This window comes from Cetorhinus maximus, chromosome 14 (assembly GCF_964194155.1).
Source record: "Cetorhinus maximus chromosome 14, sCetMax3.hap1.1, whole genome shotgun sequence".
Taxonomy (NCBI): Eukaryota; Metazoa; Chordata; class Chondrichthyes; order Lamniformes; family Cetorhinidae; genus Cetorhinus; species Cetorhinus maximus.
Window position 1 is genome coordinate 71758459 of NC_135892.1, and position 22270 is coordinate 71780728.

Sequence of the window (22270 nt, forward strand, 5' to 3'; positions counted from 1 at the left end):
AACAGCCAGAAGAAATCAATCAGCAACTAATAAGTAACTGGTTGATGATCCCTTTAAGTGGTTGTGGTTGTTAGGGTGGGAGGGGTGCAAGGTGCGGGGGGCAGTTCTTCCAGCTGCTGAACACATGTTTAGCTATGAGGGGATAAGAGGTTGATGGTTAGAACATTGAGCTCCAAAATGGCCCTACTTACATCAAAGCAGTATTGCACACTGTTTTACATTCTGATCTGCCTGCTCTCCATACTTCCGGTGACTGTTCACTGCACCCATGCCAACGTGTCATGAGCCGCAATTCACCCCAAAAGTGTTGATCACAGATAGTTTTAGAGGTCTAAAAGTGGGTGCAAATAATCCCTATTTCATCCCCATATACTGCAAATTCACTGGGTAGTCTGTGACTGTGAAAATCAGTAGTTAGTCTTATTTTAAGGAGAGCCTATCTCAGCGTCTACTCTGAGCATGAAAGCATTCTATTGGCATTCAGTAGTAGTTGATACATGGTCAATAAGGAAATTCTTTGGAAGAAGCAATAGTACATTCTAACGTTCTGTACTCACCATTGATAGCAACAATGAGGAACATTTGACAGTGTATGGTTATTACTACCAACCTTCTTTCTTAAGTTGTAGCAGTGGCGATCTAGAGGGAGCTAAAGAATGGGGAACATGCTATGGTAGTGGCTAGTTCATAATACGATGGGTAAGTCAAAAACCAACTTAGTCCCAAAGGTATTTCTAACTATTCCCAGTTTTCATCAACAGGAAGGTATTGCTCAGTATTGCTAGCTGCACATTGTTTCTCTACTCTTGCTATTATCATTATGACGACAAAGACTACCATTGAAATTAATGTGGTGGGAGATTGTAGAAAGATAATGAAAATTGGTTATTACTTTTCATTAAAAAAAACTATCACCTCTGGCAACAAGTTACGTACCTGGATCATTCTTTATGTCAGTATTCTTACAGAATTACTCAGATGTATCCATTTGATTATTACATGCTTATCTAAGCTTTCTCCTTCCCATAAAGTCTTTCCTTTTCAACTGTATAGGTTCTCTAGGAGTTGCAAAACAAAGACCCTATTCATCTTTCCCTATTATTCTCCTTAGAAAGTCTTGGAATGCAACACAATACCCCAAGTCTATTTACATTACAATTCAAAGGTAGTCACAATGCTATTTATTTGATAATTTTTACTTTCATAATTTACTTTTCAAATTCATTATGTTAATAACTAATTATATGACTGTTGTGGCTGTAATATGTAAAGTTGAAATATATTTCCTTGAAAAGACAGTCTTTATAATAAACATGGAAAGTATAATGACTTTATTTTCACTAGTGATAAGACTACAAATTTCTTAGTTTTGCTTCAAAAAAAGTGGTTGAAATTTAATACTGTAAAGCACTGTGTAACTGTAAACATAACTCATATTAGTGCATTGTACTTACTTATTCAGTGTGGCGTCTTGTTGTTTCAATCTCTTCATAAAACACTGGGGAGGGCCAAGTCCTAAGAGTATTGACCTCAGGGTCACTGCATACTGCTGGGAGATCCAGCTACAGTACCAATTTCACATAGTTTACTGTGATTGTATTCAACTACTTGAAGTACCTCAAAACGTAGTCAAGAGGTCAAGAGGCTGCTAAGGCTGAAAATGATCAAAATTTTGCATTGATCTGTAGCTGTCAAGAGCTGATGTGAGCTGAAGTACAGAGGCAACACAGGAAGCTTCCAGAGAAATGTGTGCACACATTGCCTTTGGTTCTTAAACCTTTTACACTTAAAGTGACTGGTACCTAATGTGTGATTTTTCTTTTGTTGATTTTATTTGGCTGTAACAGTATTTTCACTTAGATTTGCTTTTTGTTCGAAGGGAGCTGTGATGTGTGACCACAATGCTGTTAAGCCATTATATGCTCTTGTTTTTACAGCAACATTTTCTGTCTACTTCACAAATACTTGTCATGATGGCCCACATTTTCCTTTGCTAGGCCTTATTTTCTTATTTAACACTATTATTTCATGGCATCTTGATAATAAGCACCTTGAATAATCATTTTAAATGAGAGAGCAGTATAATCTGAGCCACCTTTATGATTGCTACCAATACTACTGCTTACTCTACTGACAGGACATATGATTCCAGCTAAGTAAGTGAAAATATATCAATTTGCCTATCATCTTTGGAAATAGAACTCTTTGTATATGTGAATTTCCATCTGGTAATCTAACTAAGAGCTAAATAAAATCACACATCGAACTTAATTGAGTTCGAAAGACAGGCAGACCCTGTTACTCTGAAACACTTTGGTTCAAATTCAAATTCTCAGGTGCTTGTAATCAACATGCCATGTGATAATATGATAATAAATAAGACAAACTAAATCATGATAGTAGAATATCAGATCAATAAACACTTCCACAGTGGTAACTGGAAATGTAGATACAAGTGCACTCAATGGCTTGATGACCACTTACTTATGTCATCATTTTTGCTGCCTTTCAGGCCAAGATGAAGTTAATCAAAAATCAAGTCATTTCCTGTTTAACTTGTGAAAACACATTTTGTTCACTTAATTTATTAAGCAACATTAGTGTTGGAATTCATTAAACATACTAGTTGGGGCAGTTTAGGGGGTGGGAGACATGAGGTATCCGAGATGCTGGAGGAGTGATTACAAAGAAAGTAACACGTCAGGTAGATCAATTTAAAGTGAGTCCTTCCATTGAAACAATAATGAAACATATCTATGAGCATTTAAGTTCTCTCTCACACACCCAGTTGCTATAATATCTCTGTAATACCCAATGTATTACATTTGTTTAAACTCACTTTCTTGTACCTGTAATTTTAAATTCACCACAAAGGACAAATGTATATTTGTGTCCAGCGTGCTTCATGACATTTACCACATAGGTGCCAAATGCTAACTGTTAACGTTATCAACAATGTTTCCTCTAAGCTGTGCCCATGTGCGGCAATGCAGCAATCGTGAAGGTAAAGTGGAGGTTGCTCACAGGATGTTCCTTTTAAGAGACCACATCTGTGCAGCTGTGTAAAGAACTTTAACATGTACCATGCCTTGAAAAAGCAGCCCACGCATAACAAAGAAAGTTTAGAGGGATCATTGATCAAGTGCATTGGATTGTCCAGAATGACTTAATTCTAGCTGGCCCAGTTGGCACAGACTGAATTGATAATCCCCAGATTCACAGTCACATACTTATCCTCTTTGTCTTCTGCCTTAGCATAAGAATGCTATGCAGGCAGGGTTTATGCAGCATCCACAGTGAGAGTGAAAGTGTTTGATTAAAGTTATAGCCAATAGAACATTAGAGAACTATGTTACAGAGACTTTGGTCTTTTAATACTTTAAATGCTGTATGTTATAAATTATTGAAATTCTGGAACATAGATACCTTTTGTTGTCAATTTTGAAGTGTGTTTTCAAACCTGTTCTTATTTAGTATACAGGGTAGAATCACAGATATAGATTATGGGTGGCTTTTCCCCCAATAGCAGTATCTGGGTGGCTGATCAGCTGAATTTCTCAACTCATTGGTTCATTTGTATTCCAAAATAGGTGGCTGATTGGATGGCATGCTTTGTATGTCAGTGATGGCAGATATTTAAATATTAGGGCAATAGCATATCAGACACTTACTGAATTATCACAGGGAGGCAATGGCATTGTGGTATTGTCCCTGGACTAGTAATCCAGAAGCCCAGGGTAATGCTCTGGGGACCCAAGTTCAAATCCTGGTTCACAGCAGCTGGTGGAATTTGAATTCAGTAAAAATCTGGAATTAGAAATCTGGCTGGCACGTGAATCCAATGTGGTTGACTCTTAAATGCCCTCTGAAATGGCCTATCAAGCCATTCAGTTGTATCAAACCACAACAAAGCCTCAAAAAAGGAATGAAACCGATCGGACCACCCGGCATCAACTTAGACTTATGCATCAACTTAACAGCAAACTCAGCCCTGTCAACCCTGCTAGTGCCAAAATTGGGAGAGCTGTCTCACAGACTACACAAGCAACAGCCTGACAAAGTCATCCTCACAGAATCATATCTTACAGATAATGTCCCAGGCATCACCATCACCATCCCTGGGTATGTCCTGTCCCACTGCCAGGAGAGGCCCAGCAGAGGTGGCGGCACAGTGACATATATTTGGGAGGAAGTTGCCCTGGGAGTCCTCTGGACCCCATGAAGTCTCATGGCATCATGGGCAAGGAAACCCCCTGCTGATTTCCATGTACTGCCCTCCCTCAGCTGATGAATCAGTGCTCCTCCATGTTGAACATCAGTTGGAGGAAGTACTGAGGGTGGCAAGGGCACAGAATGGGTAGGGGACTTCAATGTCCATCACCAAGAGTGGCTCAGTAGCACCACTACTGACCGAGTTGGCTGAGTCCTAAAGAACATCACAGCTAGACTGGGTCTGCAGCAGGTGGTGAAGGAACCAACAAGAGGGAAAAACATTTGTGACCTCATCCTTATCTACCTGCCTGCTGCAGATGCATCTGTCCATTATAGTGTCGGTTGGAGTGACTACTGCAAAGTCGTCGTGGAGACGAAGTCCCACCTTCACATTAAGGATACACTCCATCATGTTGTCTGGCACCTCCACTGTGCTAAGTGGGATAGATTTCAAACAGATCTAGCAACTCAAGGCTGGGCATCCATGAGGCGCTGTGGGCCATCAGCAGCAGCAGAATTGTATTCAAACACAATATATAACCTCATGTCCCAGCATATTCCCCATTCTATCATTACCATCAAGCCGGGAGTTAACCCTGGTTCAATGAAGCGTGCAAGAGGCCATGCCAGGAACAGCACCAGGCACATCTAAAAATGAGGTGTCAATCTGGTGAAGCTATAACATAGGACTGCTTGCATGCCAAACAGCATAAGCAGCAAGTGATAGACAGAGCTAAGCGATCTCACAAGCAACAGATCAGATCTAAGCTCTGCAGTCCTGCCACATCCAGTCATGGCTGGTGGTGGATAATTAAACAACTCATTGGGGGAGGAGGCTCCACAAATACCCCCATCCTCAATGATGTGGGAGCCCAGCATATCAGTGCAGAAGATAAGGCTGAAGCATTTGCTACAATCTTCAGCCAGAAGTGCTGAGTGGATGATCCATCTTGGCCTCCTCCAGAGGTCCCCAGCATCACTGATGCCAATCTTTGGCCAATTCGATTCACTCTGCGTGATATCAAGAAGTCTGATGATGACCATGAAACCATTGCTGATTGTCATAAAAACCCATCTGGGTCACTAATGTCCTTTAGAGGAGGAAATCTGCCGTCTTTACCTCGTTTGGCCTACATGTGACCTCAGACCCAGAGAAATGTGGTTGACTCTTAAATGCCCTCTGAACAAGGGTGGGCAATAAATGCTGGCCCAACCAGCAATGCCATCATCCCATGAATGAATAATAAAAGAAAATAAATGGCTGAAGGCACTGGATAGTACAAAGGTTATGGGCCCTGACAATATTCTGGCAATAGTACTAAAGATTTGTGCTCAAGAACTTCCCGCGCCCCTAGCCAAGCAGTTCCAGTACAGCTACACCACTAGCATCTACCCGGCTATGTGGAAAATTGCCCAAGCATGTCCTGTACACAAAAAGCAGGACAAATCCAACCCGGTGAATTACCACTCGATCAGTCTACTCTCAATCATCAGTAAAGCAATGGAAGGGGTCATCAACAATGCTATCAAGCAGCACTTGCTTAGCAATAACCTGCTCACTAATGCCCAGTTTGGGTTCCATCAGGGTCACTCAGCTCATTGCATCATTGATTCAAACATGGACAAAAGAGCTGAACTCCCAAGGTGAGGTGAGAGTGACTGCCCTTGACATTAAAGCTGCATTTGACCAAGTGTGGCATCGAGGAGCCCTAGCAAAACTGGAGTCAATGGGAATCAGGGGGAAAACGTTCCACTGGCAGAGTCATACCTAGCACAAAGGAAGATGGTTGTGGTTGTTGGAGGTCAGTCATCCCAGCTCCAGGACATCACTGCATGAGCTCCTCAGCATAGTGTCCTCGGCCCAACCATCTTCAGCTGCTTCATCAATGACCTTCCTTCCATCATAAGGTCAGGAGTGGGGATGTCTGCTGATGATTGTACAATGTTCAGCACCATTCACAACTCCTCAGGTACTGAAGCAGTCCATGTCCAAATGCAGCAAGACCTGGACAACATCCAGGCTCGGGCTGACAAGTGGAAAGTAACATTTGCACCACACAAGTGTCAGGCAACAAGCATCTCCAACAAGAGAGAACCTAACCTTGGTGTTCATTGACATTACCATCACTGAATCAGCAACTATCAACATCCTGGGGGGTTACCATTGACCTGAAAATGAACTGGACTCACCAAATTAATACCGTGGCTACAAGATCAGGTCAGAGGCTGAGAATCCTGTGACGAGTAACTCACCTCTTGATACCCCAAAGCCTATCCACCATCTACAAGGCACAAATCAGGAGTGTGATGGAATATTTCCCATTTTCCTGGATGACTGCAGCTCCCACAACACTCAAGGAGCTTGACACCATCCAGGACAAAGCAGCCAGCTTGATTGGCACCACATCCACAAACATTCACTCCCTCGCACAGTAGCAGCAGTGTGTACCATCCACAAGATGCAGTGCAGGAATTCACCAAGGCTCCTTCAACAGCACCTTCCAAACCCACAACCACTACCATCTAGAAGGACAAGGGCAGCAGATAGATGGGAACACCACCGTCTGGAAGTTTCCCTCCAAGTCACTCACCATCCTGACTTGGAAATATATTGCTGTTCCTTCACTGTCGCTAGGTCAAAATCCTGGAACTCCCTTCCTAACAGCAATGTGGATGTACCACATGGATTTCAGTGGTTTAAGAAGGCAGCTCACCACCACCTTCTCAAGGGCAACTAGGGATGGGCAATAAATGTTGCCCCAGCCAACGCAGTCCACATCCCGTGAATGAATTAAAAAAACCTGGCCGTTTAACATTGTTCCATTATGTGTTTGTGTCCTTTGTGTCACACAGATGTAACATAAGGATATTCATTATAATTCAGTAGTGCAAAAGTGTGTAATGTACCACCTGCACAGAGTGAACTGAGTTTTTATTTGTTTCAAGCAGAAATGTGATTTGCATTGCAATTGATGCCCAAGAATGACGTATTTTCCATTGTATTCTGCTCTGAATTCTGGATTACAACTTCTATTTTTGCACATAATAAAAAGGAAATGTAAGAAGGTCCTTTCAGAGAATTCATATAAAATTAGTGCTCAAGTTGATTAACTTGAAAGCATGATAGTGGAAAGTTCATTGAAAATATTCTTCAGCTATCATACACCAAACTGCTTAAAGAGGTTTGTTATGACTTTTGAAAAATGTTTTTATATTCATGTTCATGTTTTAGTAAGTGTGAAATTGGTTTTGAGTGGGAAGTTGTCTAATATTGTCCCACGTGAGAAACCACTAACAAGTAACTAAATCAGATCTTGTAAAATCCTATTACTATGCAGTTTAGTTACAAAGAAGTACACATGAAGCCTCAATGTATTATATTTTACCTATTTAAAGAATTTATATTTAAACAGTCTTTGATCTTAATTAGATGTATTAAAATGTTGAGGGAATAATGAGGTGGCTGAAAAATAAAAAAAACTTTATGAGAAATAGATGAAATATAATATTGTATAATATAATGGCATATGATGGTTCTTGGGACCAAGGAACAGTAAGAAAGAAGTTCTTATAGATGATAATGATGACATTGAAAATTGAGATAATATTTTCACAGTTCATTTCTCATGCATGGGGTATATTACTTTGCTCTTTATGCTTAGTAATTTTCAGAATTATAATTTAAGGCACCTTTGTGTAAATATTTTATATAATCATGAAGATTTGTATGCTTAATTTACAAGGCATGTTCAGCCCTCAAACGCTAAATTACAACAATACTGCAAAGATTTATGAATTGTTCATTTTTTGTAACTTCTGGTTTCTTGGCTAATACTATTATTTACCTACTGTTGACAATTTTCCTAATGTAAATCTAACAGATTGTTACACATGCTGTTGGCATTCATGTTTTTTTTATTTTTTAAACAATGTCCTTCATGTAACAGTAGTTAAATGCAGCAGAAGGACATCATTAGAGCTATGGTTAACTGTAATTTACACCATTAGGAAGGCAGCACAATTTTTATTGCCTGGCAATTTTCTCACTTCAGTATTTGTACCATATGGCTCAATTTGTGTAATAACCTTAATTTCTGCACCCTTCAGGTCTGCTTCATCTCCTACAGAATCGGAATGCAGTTTAGCAGAAAGGGGACTGTCTATACTTCAAGAGTTGAGATTAATAATCTGTCACGTCCTGTTCTGGTGAAGGAATGTGAACAGCAGACAGATGGTATCTCTACAAATGACTGTCAGAGGTCCTGATCCAATCAATACGATGTATTAATACATCTCCCATCGCTCCTTCTCTGGGGGCCGCAAAGCACATCTGGAAAGTTCTGGGGACTGTGGTGCTGAAAGCTGATTCTTTTCAGAATCAAACTGAGTCCAATTAATTTTTCATGTATACTTGATAACCATTTTATAATGAGGTGTGTACTTCTTGACGGATATACAGTGGCAGTACAGACCGCCTGCATTTTCTATCCCCATTCAGTCCTCTTTTAGCAACCAATCCATTAATCAAACAATCTGGCACAGAGCTGAAACCTCAGCTCAGTGGTGATCAATACCATCCTAAAAAAATACAGAGACTGCCTCTAGCATGCATGGTTATCTGGCCATTATATCAGCCAATGCTTCAGGAAAAATAGTGTTGCCATAATTATCTTCTAGTTACAAAAAAGCTGCCAGCGCATTAGATTTCTTTTGCTTTCCATTTAATCTTTGCAGCATACTATATCTGTTCAAATGTTAAAGGACCAATGTTTAATTAACATTGTAACTGTGTTTATACTTCGGCTGATAACTAAATAAAGTTTTTATAAATAGCAAATATCACAAAATTAAAAACACAACATAAACGGCCTACTGACTCCAAATTACATCGATACTGCATATCAATGCAGCAAATGTGAAATGAACAACTGGGTAATTCAAAACCTTTCAAACTCTGGAATGCATTTCTGACATTGAATGCTTGTGAAAATGACTGTAAGTCATGAATGTTTTTATTCACATCATTTGCTATTTGCCCAATCTTTACTGACTAGAACATGGTTTATGTGTTGTGCTAAAATATATTGATCAATGGTAATTATTTGTTATGCTGTGGACTAAGTATTATTTTGCAGATTTGGACTTATACTGTGCAGTCACAAAAACAGAGTGGTTATTTGCCCATAGAAGTAATTAACCTCTTGTCCAAATGATTAGTCCATTGGGTTTAATGGTCTCTGAACTTCAATAAAGCTGTCACCTGCCAATAGCAGCTACTAACCCCCATCCTAATGATATTCCCATTATATTTTGCAGGTTATGATAGAACAGTTAGGGTGGTCACCTGTCCATAATAGCCGCTGACTTTTAGCTCTAAAGTCTCCATTAAGTTTGATTAGCTTTGAACTATGAAGATGTGGTCATCTGTTCATAATGTTCATATATCTCCTGTCCTTACAATAGTCACATTATATTCTCTGGACTCTGGCAGAGTACTTAGACTGGCTTGCTGCCTATGAGGACTACTATTCTAGATGTTACACTGTCAATTTGAAAGGAGGACTGTGTCTATCTGACTTGCCAAGTAATTAAAAAAATGTTGTAAAGGGAGTTATCCATATGTTTACTCATTCATCCTTCATTCTAGTTTTTATGATTTAAGACTTCTGGATGGGCATCTGGCAAGCTATTTTGTGCAGAATTTTCCTGTAGCAGTATCATGCATGGGCTGTGGATTGAATTTCCCATTCATGCGTTTGCTGAGCTGGAACATCACGTCACTATAAGGTTTATAACATAGAACAAAAGTCTGGAGCAAGAAAAGGCCATTTGTTGCATTATCCCTACTTCATCCTGAGTCCTTGTAAGCTATTCTAAAAGAGGCTTTTTCTGTCCCTGTCTATTGATCCTTGCTTTAAGGAATAGTAAGGAAGTTCAACTTTGGCAGAGACGTAAAACATGCAGAAAGGGGCCAGTCAACCACAACGCGCACGCCTGATTTTCCTTTCTGTTCCAGTCAACAAAAAGGAAAATCAAACAGTTTGTATAGTGGACAGTAGTACAGGACTCAGTCATTCCCTGCTAAGATTGAATTTCACCCCTAAGTTCTGTATCCAACCATTCATTGGAGAAAACAAGCAGGATTAATATTAATATCTATATAGCCCTCACTTGATACAGTTCCTTTCAAAATTGCCAGTTGACTTTGAATCAACCACTTTCTCTGGGTATGAGTTCCACCTTCACATTATTGCGTGGGAAACATGATTTCTTGATCTTGCGGTTCATTTGTGAATTTTGCACTTGCTTTCTCTGTTATTGTGACCATTGGTTATTTTGAAAAAAGCTACAGATTCTGAAAATCTGAAACAAAAACAGAAAATGCTGGACACATGAGCAGCTTAGGCAGCATCTTTAAATAAAATAAATTAATGTTTCATGTGTAAGCTTTCTTCTGCCAAATTTCTGGACGATGTAGCACACCACCATGTTTACGGATCCCCACTAGTGTAGTGCAGCGTACATCCGGACCCATCCAAACTTTAGAACATCTGCTTTGGCAGCCCAATGATCCGTTCATTGAGGGCCCTGGTGGAAGGATGGGTATAATTGTGTATTTTTCTGACACAGAAATCAGGGGCAGAATTTTCTGCCTACCGGGCGGATGGGCCCAACCCAATCTCTGGCGGGCAGGGAGCCGATCCCCGCTGGAGAAGCGGGGCCCCGCCGCCATTTTAAGTGGGCGGGTCAATTAAGGCCCACCCAGCGTGACGCCCGGTGGGAAGCGCTATGCGCTTCCTGTACGGGTGGGGGGAGGGGGGGGGGCGGGATTCCCCAAATGCGAGAGTGTGCTCTTTCACGCATGTGCACCGAAGAGCGCACATCTCCCTGAGGTGAAGTGCTGCCTCAGGGAGATCGCTAATAGTTGTTCAAACATTAAAAATAGAAAAATTAAAAAATCCTTAACATGTCCTCCTCATGTGACAATGTCACACGAGATGGGACATGTTAATAAATTTCACTAAAACTTTATTAAGGTTTTTTAAACCCTACATGAAACCTCATCCCGCCAGTGGATGAGGTTTCATGCTTTTTCAGAAGCCCGCTGGGGCTCCTGGCCTGCCCGCCAACCTTAAGGTTGGACGGGCAGATCCTTTAATTGTTTTAATTATCCTGTCAATGGTCTCAATTGGCCATTGACAGGTCGGCGGGCGGACAGCTAATTTCGCTGTGCCCCCGCATTCCTGAATATTTAAATGGGTCAGGATGATGTCGGGGGTTCCTCCCGATGTCATCCCGCGTCATTTTGCATGTCGGCAAGCGGGCCCCGCCCCCTGCTTGCCGACGGCAAAATCCAGCCCCTGGTTGCACTTGGGGATGATCAGCAGCAGGAGTAACAACAGGAACAAGAAGAACAGCATGAAGAGGAGGAAGAGCAGGATCACCAGTACTACCAGTGCTTCCCAGAGCCCAGCTCATCAAAGAGCACTTCAAATAAACCATCCCTCCCATTCCCAATACACCACAGTTCCACAATCCTTATCGACACCATCCCCACAACACTATCTGATTCCCTTCCTCAATCCAGCCTACAGGTTTTCACCTCACTTCATCGTAAATATAAACACCATCAAAAAATCTAGAACAGAAAGAACATTTATCGAACAATTGAATTCCAGGTGAAATTCCATAAAGAGGTGGTGGCTGCTGTTGAGTGTCATCAGAGATGGTTGAGTATTTTCCCTCTCTGCAACGCCCTCTCCCGCCATCCAATACGCATGCAGCCAAGGAATTCTGAAGGTGGCGCTGGTTGCATGCTTAAATCAGTTTATTGAGCTGCCATCACTAACTAATGTGAACAGGTGTGTGCAGAACCCGCCCCACCTCCTGTGCTTTTGGTGCGGTGAAAATTTTAGGCTAGTCTACTAATAGCACAAAGAAATAAAAGCAAAGAACTGCAGATGCTGGAAATCCAAAACAAAAATAAAAACAAAAATACCTGGAAAAACTCAGCAGGTCTGGCAGCATCGGTGGATAGGAGCACAGGAAGAGTCATGCAGACTCGAAACGTCAACTGTGCTCCTATCCACCGGTGCTGCTAGACCTGCTGAGTTTTTCCAGGTATTTTTGTTTTTGTTTTTGAATAGCACAAAGAAACTTGAGAAACTAATAGAAATTTATTATGCCAATATTATGTAATTTGCAACAATATTGGAAAATTCAAATTTCTACCAGCCAGAAACAACTGCTCTGAAGCTTTATTTCTACCAAAAAATCAACTCAGTAAAGTAATGTATTCATCCCCATTTTTACCAGGATAATTTCTCCATTTTCTTTTCCATTTGCTTATTCTTATCTGTAGCATCCTGTTGCAATACTTCTAAATCCATAGATTGGTTCAATTTATGCAAGAGGTTTAGGTTTATTTCCCCTGTTTAGATTATCACTTTTTGGTGAGTCGCATGTTAATTTACTTGTGCCAAGAAGTCCTATTTTCCTAGCAATAAACATTTTTCAACACTATAGCCTGATGCATTTGTGAAACCAGAGGACCTGTCTTAACCCAATCTGCCTGGTGGGAAACATAATCGGACCTCCTGTGGCAAGAGCCTCACACTTCTTCTAAAGTATTGCTGTTAAAATCATGGCTGACAGGAAAGCACTGCGATCTCTGCCCCTATTTTAACCGCCTGCATGCACAATTTTCTTCAGGTGTGACTGAGGGTTGGCATCAGGGCTTACATCCTTTGAGAAGATTCATGCATCTGAACAGAGAATGATAGAATGACAGTGAATTTAATTATCTAATAATGATTTCTCAAGAAATTAGCTTTGGCAGGTTTTCATCCTGCTTTGGAAGATGCTATCTTCATTTTTTATCAGTGTCACATGGTAAAATGTGAAGGCTAATATGGTGTAAATGAAAAAAGGGAGATTTAAGCCACAGGCAACCTCATAATCAGCCTAAAGGCTATTCTTGTCAAAACCCAGGGAAGAGTACTGATCAAATGCAATTCATTAGATTTCCTGTGGGCATATGAAGAAAGATTCGTTAAGTAAGAATATAAATGAAAAGAAAGAAATATATTGATTGAAAAGCTAAGCAAGCTAGGTGTTTTCCTTTTGACTTACCGGCATTGTCACTGCTGTAATTATAGTTGTGTTAATTGTTGGATCATTTATTTTGTCTTGGTAGACAACACGGTATTGAGAAATAACTCCATTAGGAAAGCTTGGCAGGGTCCAATGCAGTAAGACAGAGAATGCACTTGTGGCTTGAGTAGAGGGAGCAGCCATGCCTTGAGGAGCTGCTTCAAGGGTTTGTACAAAAGCCCACAGACTGTCTACCGATCCCCTAGAGTTACGAGCTCTGACGCGATACTCATATCCAGTGTAAGACTGAAGCATATCTGAAGCATCTATAAACTCCAAAGCACCTTCAGACCAAATGAAAATCAGCAGTTCTTCCTGAGTCCCAACAGGTCGCCTGCAAATCAGACAGAAGTGAAAGCATTTATTCATTTATCTAAGTAATCCTGTAAGAAAATAGGTTGGTTATATCCAATTTTATTTCTTTTAAGATGAAATGTGCTTGCGATGATGGATGGTATGAAACATTTAGCCTTTACAAATAGCAAACAATTGATTTCATTTGACAAAGCCTGCTGTTTCTTAGGAGAAAATTTGGTAAATATGCATATTCCCACATATGTTAATAAAGCAACATGGACCATGCAGGCCTCCATTGTTTCCATTTGTTTTGTAGGACAAATGTTAACTGCAGCTTGCTCACGGAAAAAATGCAAAACTGCATTTACCTCACTCCAATCAGTATTTGTTGCCCCTTCCAGCACAAGATGAAACTTTGAAAAGCAAACAATAACTACTTATCTTGGTGGAGAAAAAGATTTATAATTTCCTCAGACTTTGTTGCTGAGCTTCCTTAACTTCATTGGAAGTGCAACAGAAACCGCTGTAAGTTCATCAAAAGTACAATGGAAATTCAGTTTATGCTCATAAATGGGCTTATGTCATAATTCAAATAAAGTTATGGCAGCGCAGTGACAAAACCCGTGGGGAATTTAGGGCCACAATGCAGCATTCTACATAGCAGCAAGTTAGGAGCATTTCAGGACATTGCTACAGGAGTTACTCAGGGTAGTGTCCTTGTCCTAGCCATCTTCAGCTGCTTCATCAATGACCTCCCTTCCATCTTAAGGTCAGAAGTGCTGATGATTGTACAATGTTCAGCACCATTCGCAACTTCTCAGATACTGAAGCAATCCATGTCCAAATGCAGTAAGGCCTGGACAATATCCAAGCTTGGGCTGGCAAGTGGAAAGTAACATTTGCACCACACAAGTGCCAGGCAATGATCACTGCAACAAGGGAGAATCTAACCATCACCCCTTGACATTCAATTGCATTACCATCACTGAATCCCCTACTATCAACATCCTGGGGGTTACTATTGACCAGAAACTGAACTGGACTAGCCATATAAATACTGTGGCTACATGAGTGGATCAGAGGCTAGGAATCCTGCAACGAGTAACTCACCTCCTGAATCCCCAAAGCCTGTCCACTATTTACAAGGCACAAGTCAGGAATGTTAAGGGACACTCTCCAATTGCCTGGGTGAGTGCAGCTCTAACAACACTCAAGAACCATGACACCATCCAGGACAAAGCAGCCCGCTTGATTGGCACCCCATCCACAAACATTCACTCCCTCCATCACCGATGCACAGTAGCAGCAGTGTACCCATCTGCAAGGTGTACTGCAGGAACTCACCAAGCCTCCTTAGACAGCACCTTCCAAACCCAAGACCACTACCATCTTGAAGGACAAGAGCAGCAGACACATGGGAACACCGCCACCTGGAAGTTCTCCTCCAAGCCACACATCATCCTGACTTGGAAATATATTGCCATTCCTTCACTGCCACTGGGCCAAAATCCTGGAACACCCTCCCTAACAGCACTGTGGGTATACCTACACCACGTGGACTGCAGGGGTTTAAGAAGGCAGCTCACCACCACCTTCTCAAGGGCAATTAGGGATGGACAACAAATGCTCGCCTAGGCAGTGATGCCCACATCTCAAGAATGAGTAATAGTAAAAAAAATCCACCTATGTTCTTGTAGCTGCAGAAATGAAACAGGTTGAGGAGACTTGAGGTTGGAGATAATGGGTAGAAGATCTCCAGAAAAGATGAGATCAGCCACTGTCTAGAAGATGAAGGTTTAATGTTTGGCAATGAATTATTGGCCAAGAGTGAGACAGGAGGTATCTGCGGCTATTTCCAGGAGCCCCAGTAGGATTAACTCCCAGGTAGTCTGCTGGCTGCCACTGGGGCTCCCAGCTCCTGCAGTGAAAATTTCTTGCCCCTGAGGGCTGCTGACTAGTCAGAGACCAGCAGCTCTCCAGTACCGGCAGCACCACTGGGGGCAGTAGCCATTTGCAGTACTGTAGTAGGCACAAGGAACAGGATTGCTATTGGAGCCCTGGAAGGCAGGTAAGTGGGTGGGATCACTGGGGCCAGTCAGGGATGCCCCAGTGGGGGTAGGGCTGACAGTGTAAAGATAAGGGAGTGTCTTCCAGCAGGGGCAGCCCTTGCCACTGGAAGGTGCCTCTCTTGAGCATAGGCAACCTGAAAAGTAGGGGTCCTCCCCACCAGGTTGCAGGCATGCCAGGGTTTACCCAGCTGGCAGTTTTCACTTTGGCATAGCCCCCCTTTGCCACTGGTTGAAACCCTGTGTTGGTGGGATGGCCACTTAAGTGGCCACTGGGCAGGAAGGCCATCCTTAACTCTTTCCTTCCTCAACTTACTTGGAGGGAGTTGGGAAGGTGACCGGCTCTCCACCCCAAGCCTTCCTGCCCAATTATTTGGCTCCCACACCCCCTCAATCTCCCAGCCCACTGCCAGGGAGACCATTAAATTCCACCCCTGATGTTTGGCCTCACCAGATTATCGATTCTGTCACCACAGCACTTTGATACAGGTTTAATATTGAAGCCCAGTTAGAGCCAAGGAAATGGGGTGCTGCAAATTCAGAGAGGGATAGACTGAGTGAGGACAATAAAGAAGCTGAAATGGCTGATATTACAGCAGTAGACTGAAAGCAGGCAAGAGGCCAGAGGAAGGGATGCTAAAGGCTGGAGAAGGCAGGGGACAGATGCACGATGGGGTCCTAAAATAAAAAGGAAGCATCAAGTCAAAGGCAATGGAAGGAAAATTTGGCATCAAGGTACACTTGGAATTTATTTAGGTGGAGGCATAGAGGGATGAAACATGAATCCCTTGCTGAGGACAGATTGTTTTGGGTCAGGGAGGGAAAGGTCAAAGAAAACAAAAATCCAGCAAAGGATGATTAAAAGGAGAAATAAGTTTAGAAGTTGATAAAGGATGTGGGATTTAGAGGCAAGCTCATATCCAAGAGTTGTTTGTGTTTCTAGTTCTTGTTACTTCAATGGAAGAAAACAAGTTGTTAAACCATCAGATGAGACAAAGGATGGTAGGGAATTGATGACCGGCACAGCAATGAAACAAAATAAATCAGTGCTGTGGAAGAGCAAGTTCATGAGTATACACGCAGTGACCCACAATGGAAAGGATGGATTTCATGGCGTGGTGAGAGCACTGGATAAAAGAACATTGAATATCATGAAGATATCAATAATCATGGGGGTGGACATGCAACAGAAAAGTCTTAGCAAATATCTGCTCAAAACAAAAAGAGAAAAAATTATCAATGAAAATAAATGGGGGAAGAGGAAGAAAGAAGTCAGTGAAAGGAGGGACAAACTTATTCAAGGTTGGCATACATAGAATTGAATGGGCTATGAATTAAACAAGACAAGTATAAAGCAAATGCTGCAGATGCCATAAATTTGAAACAATGAGAGTGGCTTCCCACTTCTGAAGCTATGTGCACACCCTTTTTTACCTTAATGTTTTAATGGTTCGGTAATTGAATTACTTGACTGAGATGACCTGTTACATCATTCCACTCGTGTCTGTAGAACCCTGTTGTGCGCAAATTAGGTACTGCTTTTGCCTACATAATAACAACTGCTCTTCAATAAAGTAATTCAATGGCTGTAATATGAAAGGTGCTGTAATAAATGTAAATCCTTGCTTCGCAATATAATGAGCAGATTTACGTACTTTGTATATTTCTGTTTACCATGCTATAAAAAGCATGCACAAGCTTTGCAAAAGATGCAGAGAAGAACAATAAGGTTGACCCTGAGTGCAGAGCACGTACTAGATTAGGGAATTGACTCAGAACCTTAGTCTATGAAAGATTGCACGGTATAGATAGAGTAAGGCCAGAACATTACTCCAAAATAAGTCAGGAAAACAGAAACAGAGGACATAAATTTACGTTAGTGAAAAACAAGTTAAATATAGAAATTAGGAACTTCTTTACTCAGTGATTACACGATGAAGCAATCAGCCGGGCAGGATGGTGGAGCAGAAACTTAGGGACGTTCAAAAAGTAATTGAATGCCTTAATGGGAGGCTGAAGGGATCGGATTCAAAGGAACAAATGGCCTTTTGTCAACCTTGACATTTGTTTTTTTTTATGATCACCACGAATCTTGTAACAGATAGTCTTATTGCCTTTCAAAACACAAAAACAAAAGGAAAACTAAATGAATTGCAAAAGGATCAAAGAGAAATAAAAATGGAAAATTGGAGAGAATAGCAGAGCCTTAATTGTTCTTACAAACTAAATGATTAACCTGCTTACCGCAGTGAATTGACAAATCGTTCATATCTGTGCATTCTCATATGGTGTTTTAAAGAGATGAAATTGTATTATTAATAGTGGAGCTGCAGTATTATTACACATGGTAGCTGGGATTTAATGACCTCCCTCAAGGTGAGGTTGGAGGTGGGGGGCATTTAATTGGGAAGGAGGGTGCTGGATGAGGGCCCTGCTGCCTTCCTGACTCTGTCCCAATTAAGTCTGGGACAGTAAGACTTGTGGATGTCATTCCTGTTCCAACGCCAATTGAGGCCCTTAAGTTGGCAATTAATGCTCACTTAAGACCATTACCATGCCACCACAGGTATTTAACCACCAGCGGGTGGGGTAGTTGCCACATTGGAAACCCTAAAAGCAAACCTGTTATGTTTGCTTGTGGGTTCCCAGAGGGCCCTCATTGCCTTATACTGAGTGACTAATAGAGGAACCTGGCATCAGGGAGGGGAGGAGCCCACTGAAAGCCACCCCCCTGCCCTTTCCCCCAAACCCCTGGCATCCTTCTAGCCAGCAACTCCCTCCCCGTGACTCCCATTCAGCCCTCATTCACCTGTAGCCTGGGTTCCTTGCTGATCCTGGGCTCCTGGTGGGTGCATTGTTTGCAGGGACCACTGCTCCCCGAGGAGCGCTGTTGGCAATGATGGAAAGGTACGAGAAGTCCTTGGGAAGTCCTTGATCTCAGGGAAGACCCATCACTGGCCACTTAAGTGCCTGACGGCAGGCCTTCCCCAATAGAGGCAACGTGGGGCTCTTGCCGGCTCTCCAGCCAGTGGGTAAGAACAGCGTTGCCTGGATTAAAATCTGCCCAATAACTCAAAGAATATGAACTTGGAATTTCGATTGTGTCAGAAAGGCAGGGCAGATACTGCATGAATCCATTCACATGGTCGCATGAATCAAGGGCGATTTGTGCTGTCGGCTCATTATCAGCTGATAGATGTGAAGTCAGTACTACCTGCATTGTTTATTGGCTGTGCACCTGTTTAGGGGATGGCGTAAAAAATTGGACATTACTTTCCACTTAAAGGCAGCTTTCACCTCTCAAAGGATATAAGCACGCTAACTGCAGCAAGGAAGAATGGCTTTGAACTGGACCTTATTGGCCCTTGTGCAAGTGGTTGGCAGGAGGGAGATCCCGTACCCTTTCAGGGTGCAGGAAGTCCTCCAGTCAAACGTGTATGCCAGTGAGAAGAGGTAGCTCAGAATGTCAATGCCAGGCGCTTAGCTACCTAGACCTGGATGAAATGTCATAAAAACCTCACTCGGGCTGTCAAGGCATGAATCCAAATTTCAGCTCATTTACTCTCTCCTCACACCTGCAGCACCTGCAGTGCCATTATTCACAATTCTCCCTGGTCCCACTCTCTTTATTCCTCTGCAATCACTGCACCACACTTTACTGTACCTCCTTCTGCTCACACACTTTGCATCTCTTTCTCTCAGCCCTATTGAAATGCTCTCTATCCCATACCTCAAAACTTACACACAATAGGTGCACTATTCAACTTTTACAAGCACATTCTCAAAACACCTCACAAGTCTACCACTAACTCACTCCCTTCTTTCTTGAGAAGAAGATACAACACCAAATATGAAAGCAAGAAGATTCTGAGACTGTTTGCATACCCTGTCACTAGCAGGTCCTGGAGCTGACAGCGAAAGGGAGAGTTGTGGGCATGGTAAGTGGGGATTCTGGAGGGAATGTCCCATGGTTTTTTTTCACACCTTATCATCTTTTTCCTTGCCCTCTCATTCTGCATACTCTGCATGACTATCTGCAGCCGCTCATCTCTCTCTGCTCTCCTTTCACGTTAAAAGCTGACCCTTGTCGCTCGCTTTCATTTCAAATAGAGTTTTTTCATTTAAAACAAAACTAAATTGCAAAGAGGAAAGACGCTGTGGCCTGGATTTTGTTTTTCAGATCCAGGAGCGTTAGAGTGGGATTTATGCCCATTCCCTTGAACCTGCCATTATTCAGTTCAAATTTCCTGGGTAGGGGACATAATGGACTAAATTTTGTCACGAGTGTCAGGAACCCAACGGCAGGGTCATTTCTAGGTCATGAGCCTGCTTGAAGTGGCAGCACACTGGCTGAACTTTTTCGGAGGCGATCATTAGTATGTCATCTCCACATTCACTGTCCAATTGGGGATGATGGGTGGGTTCCAGAAGAGGGGGTTTCAATTGGCATGAACCACTGCAAGGAAGCTGGCAGCCTTCATTGTGCCGCTCAGATCCAAGCACCAGGAATGGCAGGGAAGTGCTGGAGCTGCCATTGGTATGGGGGAAGCAGCTGAAATCTCATTAGGCCCATGATGATCAGAGACATCCGTTTCCAGGAATTTCACAATTAATGGTAAGGCTGTGATATGGGAAGACAGTGGCCTTGCCATTTGCTGCCAGAAACGTTTGGATCACCTTCAGCTATGTAATGTAGTCTTGACCTCCCGTTGTGCAGCTGCCTCCTCTCACTTGCCAGAGTGCGGACACAGAGGAGGGCCTGTGCGATACCGGCAAAATTTTGTGCTGCTGCAATAATCGTCATTAAGTGGCTCCTTAATTCACTTTATTGCATCCGCACCACTGCTGAGTGGATTTCTGTCACTCGTCTATGCCGTGCACCTCCAGGAAAAGCACAAGGAGGCAGGAGCCAGTCAAAGAGCTGGTCCAATGCTTCATAGTGCAATTTTTCCAGTGCCTATGACCCCTCCTCCCCCCCACACCACCATCCTACCTCTACATGGCTGGGAAAATTGCTCTCTATGTAGTCTGGCAGGATCCCTGCCAGAAAGCAGGAGTCTGCCACTGCTCCAGAATGTGAAAAAGTTTCGAAATGCATGTATGGGTGTCAGATGAAGAGAAGATGAGGTAGCTGTAATGCATAGCTTGCAATAATGAGCCTATAGGCAGAATTTTAGGTCCTGTGGGCGGGCGCATGCCCGACCTGATTAGGCGTAAAATAGTGCACAATGACGTTGGGCGAGCACTCACGCAATATTTCAGTCGGCAGGCACGTGCATAAGTCGGCAGCGTACCCGCTGGCAATTAAGAGGCCTATTAAGGCCAATAAAGTTTCAATTAGCTGCCATTTTTCACTGCCCCTCCGACCTTATGGCGGCCTTTGGATTTTTTTAGGAAACCTCATTCACAGACGGGTTGAGGTTTCCGACATTCATTTAAAAAAAATGTTTTGGCATAATTTTTATTATGTTTATGTTCAAGTGAGTGAGTCCTATGTGGGGACATTTTTTTCAGATTTTCAAAAGCTTTATTTTTGATTTTAAAATTCTTCTGCTCCCGGATGCAGCTCCCTGCCATCAGGGAGCTTTCAGTGTGTGCTCCCCAGCTCATGCGCAGATTTTTGTGCTCCTAATCTTTTCCCCCCAGCACTCCGGTAGCACTGAGCTTCTCAGCATGCCTTTCACGCTGGCCGGCTACTAATTGGCCAGCCAGCGTGAAATCGTGGTCGGGGGCCAATTGCAGATGGCGGACCGTTTCCTGGCCGCTCCCAGGCCCACCCGCCGTGCCCAGCCGATGACCCGAAAATCCTGCCCCTATGACTCTTACAATAAAAAGCCTGTACTCATTGCTTATATACATATAAGGAAAAAATCCCTTTAGCACTAGTGTCTGTGGGGCCATGGGGGTAGAAGGTAAGCTGTATTGTGCCCATCTTTCTGTATCTCCCATGTCCAAGAGCATCTGAAATACACTAAATGCCATTTTGTGTTGGGTGATGTTTAGGCATCTCTGGTGGCTGCCTGAAACAGGCAATAGACTCCTTGTGTATGTTAATGAGAAGCCTAATGCTTCTTTGAGGGCCACTCTTGGAAATTTGTCAAGGTGCTAGGCCTGCCCCACTTAATTTATTGTTTCCTTCTGCAGCCAAACCAGTAGTCCTTAAAGGTAACACTGGATCTAGGTCACAACCATAAAAGCTCCACAGCTGTACTATGGGCTATGACCTCAAAAATGGGCCAAAACCAATTTCTTGGCCAGTGTTCCTGGTTTTCCTTCCAAGTACTTGTATTCTTAGTTGAGCTAGAGAGTTGAAATGTATGAAAATTATGGCGACCAGCTCACAGGTTTAATAGATTGTAAAGTGTATTAAAGCTTCAACACAAAATTAAGCAAATGACTTGTAGGAACAGAGAATTTTGAACATCTAGACTTCCCTCAAGTTGATTTATCTTAGGTTTCTTTCATTCAGCCTGTGTAGTCAATAGTTTCAGAAACAGTTACAGTAAAACTCCTTTAGGTTGCCGATGCCATCATCTTGATAT

General features: G+C 42.5%; 1 protein-coding gene across 1 annotated transcript in view; it reads right to left on the reverse strand.

The window, feature by feature from the left end:
* ush2a (Usher syndrome 2A (autosomal recessive, mild)) overlaps positions 1–22270 on the reverse strand; it is a 1183552-nt gene that overhangs the window by 142549 nt on the left and 1018733 nt on the right. The window contains exon 64 of the mRNA XM_078556364.1: positions 13345–13699. Coding sequence (XP_078412490.1) covers positions 13345–13699 — 355 coding nt within the window. The remainder of the gene's footprint in view (positions 1–13344; positions 13700–22270) is intronic.